This window comes from Populus trichocarpa, chromosome 16, assembly GCF_000002775.5.
Source record: "Populus trichocarpa isolate Nisqually-1 chromosome 16, P.trichocarpa_v4.1, whole genome shotgun sequence".
Lineage (NCBI taxonomy): Eukaryota > Viridiplantae > Streptophyta > Magnoliopsida > Malpighiales > Salicaceae > Populus > Populus trichocarpa.
The window spans coordinates 3,937,162-3,940,602 of record NC_037300.2 but is presented as its reverse complement, the minus strand read 5'-3'; the positions used below and the strand labels follow the sequence as shown (position 1 = coordinate 3,940,602).

The window sequence follows — 3,441 nt, the reverse complement described above, 5'->3', positions numbered from 1 at the left end:
TATATTGTGTACAGAGACTATACATCCTATTTAAAATTCAGAACACATGTTACCAAAAGTAATTGAAGTTTGAAATAGTTCTTTGGTTATTAAAAAAAAAACAATTTGTGATCAACTAATATAACAAAGAATTTCAATAATAATAATAATAATAATAATGTACCATAATGGGTATTTTTACTAAGATTATTATTGTGAAAGCCCTGTCCTTGTTAATTAGAGTGATAAATCCTTATTCTTGCCTGTTCTTTTTTATTTATTGTTGTGCCACCAATTTATTAAACATCAATTTGAGCTCCAAAGTAGCGAAAAAGGAGTCCAGTGAGCAAGCTGCCATCACAGCTGCAAAAGCAAAAGACTAAAGAAACCAAACCAAACACAGTCAATCCCTTGTTCTTGCCTCTTTCTCGATATTGATCACAACAGGACAAGATCTGGAATAGCTAGCTATATTTGATGCATCAGGACAGAAACAAGGAATGCATTCATATTTTCCATGAACAATTTCCACTTATTCTTCGGTCTGTTTGAAAGGGTAAGCGAATATTGTTTTTAAAGTATTTTTTATTTTAAAATATTTTTTTAATTTTTAAAATTTACTTTTTATATCATATATCAAAGTAATTTAAAAATTAAAAACATTATTTTTTTTAAAAAATAAAATTGTTCAGAAACACACTTAAACTAAACTCGCAGAGACACCCTGGTATGCAGCCAAATCTCAACTGCTGTTTACCATGGTCAAAAGCTACACAGTAACCATAGTATTAAACAAGAACACTCTCATGTGGGTGGTTCCCCCTTATGATACCATATAACTGTTCGCTAAAGTTTGCATTTACGGCAGATTATATACCTTAAACCAGAAATAAATACCCATATTTTAGCTATTTATAATTTAGTATAAACCTTTTCTGGCTCATTACATCTCTATTTTTATAAAGATCATACCATAAGCATTAAAATGGAGGTGGTGCTATAAGAAATACACTTTATCATAATCAAACATCGTTTTGTTCTTTCGTTAAGAGCCTCTAAACAGAGAAGGAAAAACTGCAGTACTCAACATGACCTCAACTCTCGACTTTAATTTCATAAACATGCAATTCTACTTGCTACTCTCTGATACTGCAATGCCATTATTTGCTAGGCCCAGCAAACTGCTAATCGATCGAGCTTTGACCATGCCAAGCTTCACCTTCTTCTTTGCAATCATTAAAGGCTTCGTGTCATCTCCATCTTCATCAGCTGGAACACCATCAAGTTTAGTATCTGATAATAAACGTTTCGTTTTTTTTTCCTCCGATGAGGACGAGCTCGATAATGGCTTGGACTCGGCCTTCTTGGGTGCAGTGCGAGCCATGGATCGGCTTCGAACGCTATTCATGCTTCTCAGCCTTCCTTTGCCCAAGTGATGCTCACAAAGTGAGTATCCCACAAGAGTTTGCTGGCAACACCTCCATCCTCTCCCATTTACACGACTGCACCTCGATCCTTCCATAAGTGCACCACCTCTAGCTTTCCTTTTAACACTAGTATTATTAGTAGCACCACCAAGGCCCTCTTTGACGATTTCATTACTTTCTTCTTCTTTTTTGTTATTTCCTTTCTGCAGCACGCATTTCTTGTTCCTCTTTGTCTTCATTTTCTTAGCTTTCTCCATTATTATTTCTTCATCATCTGATGGTCTTTCGAACCTTCCTCTTCTCTTTAATGGATATGCTTTCTCTCCCTCACCCCATCTCTCAACTCCTATAGTGCAATCAAACAACAAATATCAAAATGTATATGACTTTCATGGTGGTGAGTATGTGGGGGCATAGCTAGTATTGTTGTTTTGAAACATGATAAGAATTTTACCTTGACGGGAACAACTTGATGGTGTAAGATTCATAGTTTCTATTTCTGCACCCATGAAACTTCCCTTCCTAAAACAAATAACCAGACCAAGAAGATCCACAAACACACATATGAAATTCACAAAGCCCAAGGAAACAAATACTAGGTAGCAAGTAAGAAGAAGAGAAGAATGCAAGAATGTAGAGCGAAATGTGTAGGACCATCATCCCATGCTAACATGCACCGTATGGGCATATTAGCTAGCCAAAATAGAGAAAAAAGAGAGAACCTAGATTAGATTGGAGTAGATGGTGAGGTATGGTTGCTAGCCAAAGCTGATAATAATAAAATAAAAACACTTGAACAGTACCATTTCCACTAATTAGTAATTACAGTATTTTTCCTGGTAAAATTCATACAAGGGCCTCTATTTTCAACCTCTTTTAGTACAAGATTTTATGAAATAAGAGAAGAACATGGATTTTTTACTTTATGTCTTCAATTCTTTCTCACCTGGTATCATTACTCCTCTCTCCATCTCTCCATCTCTCATCTTTCTCCAACATAATCTACACAATAAAATCACAACAAATAGAGGATACAATCAACCATACTTGCTGTCTAATGTGATCTTATGGGGTGCAAAATTAACCATAAAAGGTGAATCCAACGAAATGCCCTTTTCATGTAACACTGAACACAAATGCACTCCTCTACTAAACCACCCACCAAATAAACTCAAAAACAAGATATATTAAAAAGGGAGTATAGTGTTTTTTTTCTCACCAACCAAAATTAACAATCACTGCTTACCTTCTTTTCTTGTTGTGCCCCAGCAGTACCAGAGCAATCTTGGCCACCTCCGATCGGTTGATTTGGTTGATCAGATGCCTGGGAATCATAGCAAGCAAGCCTATGAGGTTGTTGGGGGAGATTTTGAGGTGGGTTTTTGTGTATTTGAAGTTGCACCACAGGAGTCTGGAACTGGGGATCTGAGAGGGGTACAGGAGATAGAGAAGATAGAGGTAAGGGAACCTGTCTTTTCCTGATCCTCATAGGTGCAATATAAGATTTTGATATCTCTCTCTGTGTCTTAAAAAGATTTGATCAGACAAAGAAACCAAACTAACCCACAACCAAGAAGTGATCTTTCAAGTGAGGGTCAGAGGAATTTTACAAATATGTAGAGAGAGAGAATTAATAAACAGGGTGCAAACACCCCCAACACTACTTCCTATACTTAAAAAAAAAAAATACAATAACTCCAAGAAGAAGAAAAAAGAAAAAAGAAATACTTTTATTAATAATAATAACAGCACACACAACTCTCTCTCATGGGGCTCAACTTTTTTATTTTGTTGCGCAACAGAGACTCAGAGAGCAAGGGATTTGGGAGGGTAGTAGTGATCCTCATGGTTAGAGGGGGTGGTGCAGGTGGGGTGGCACGTGCGAGTGACTGGCCAAAAGGGTAGCAGGTAAGAGGGGAATCACGGAGGAGGAGGGGACAGGGTACGGACGAGACTGCCAGGGTGAAAGCGAGGGACAGAGAATACAAAATGATGGGAGCGGGTTGTCTGTTTTTCTAATCATTTATTTATTTGT

General features: G+C 36.9%; 1 protein-coding gene across 1 annotated transcript; it reads right to left on the bottom strand.

Annotated features, from left to right (window-relative positions):
* Positions 1 to 953: 953 nt before the first annotated feature.
* Positions 954 to 3,176, bottom strand: LOC7468990 (uncharacterized). Its single transcript, XM_002322689.3, has 4 exons — positions 2,653 to 3,176; positions 2,353 to 2,408; positions 1,861 to 1,928; positions 954 to 1,752 (listed from the first exon to the last, which is right to left on the bottom strand). Exons 1-4 carry the CDS (start codon positions 2,893 to 2,895, stop codon positions 1,109 to 1,111), a joined length of 1,011 nt encoding a protein of 336 aa, XP_002322725.1. The 5' UTR covers positions 2,896 to 3,176; the 3' UTR covers positions 954 to 1,108.
* Between the last annotated feature and the right edge of the window lie 265 nt (positions 3,177 to 3,441).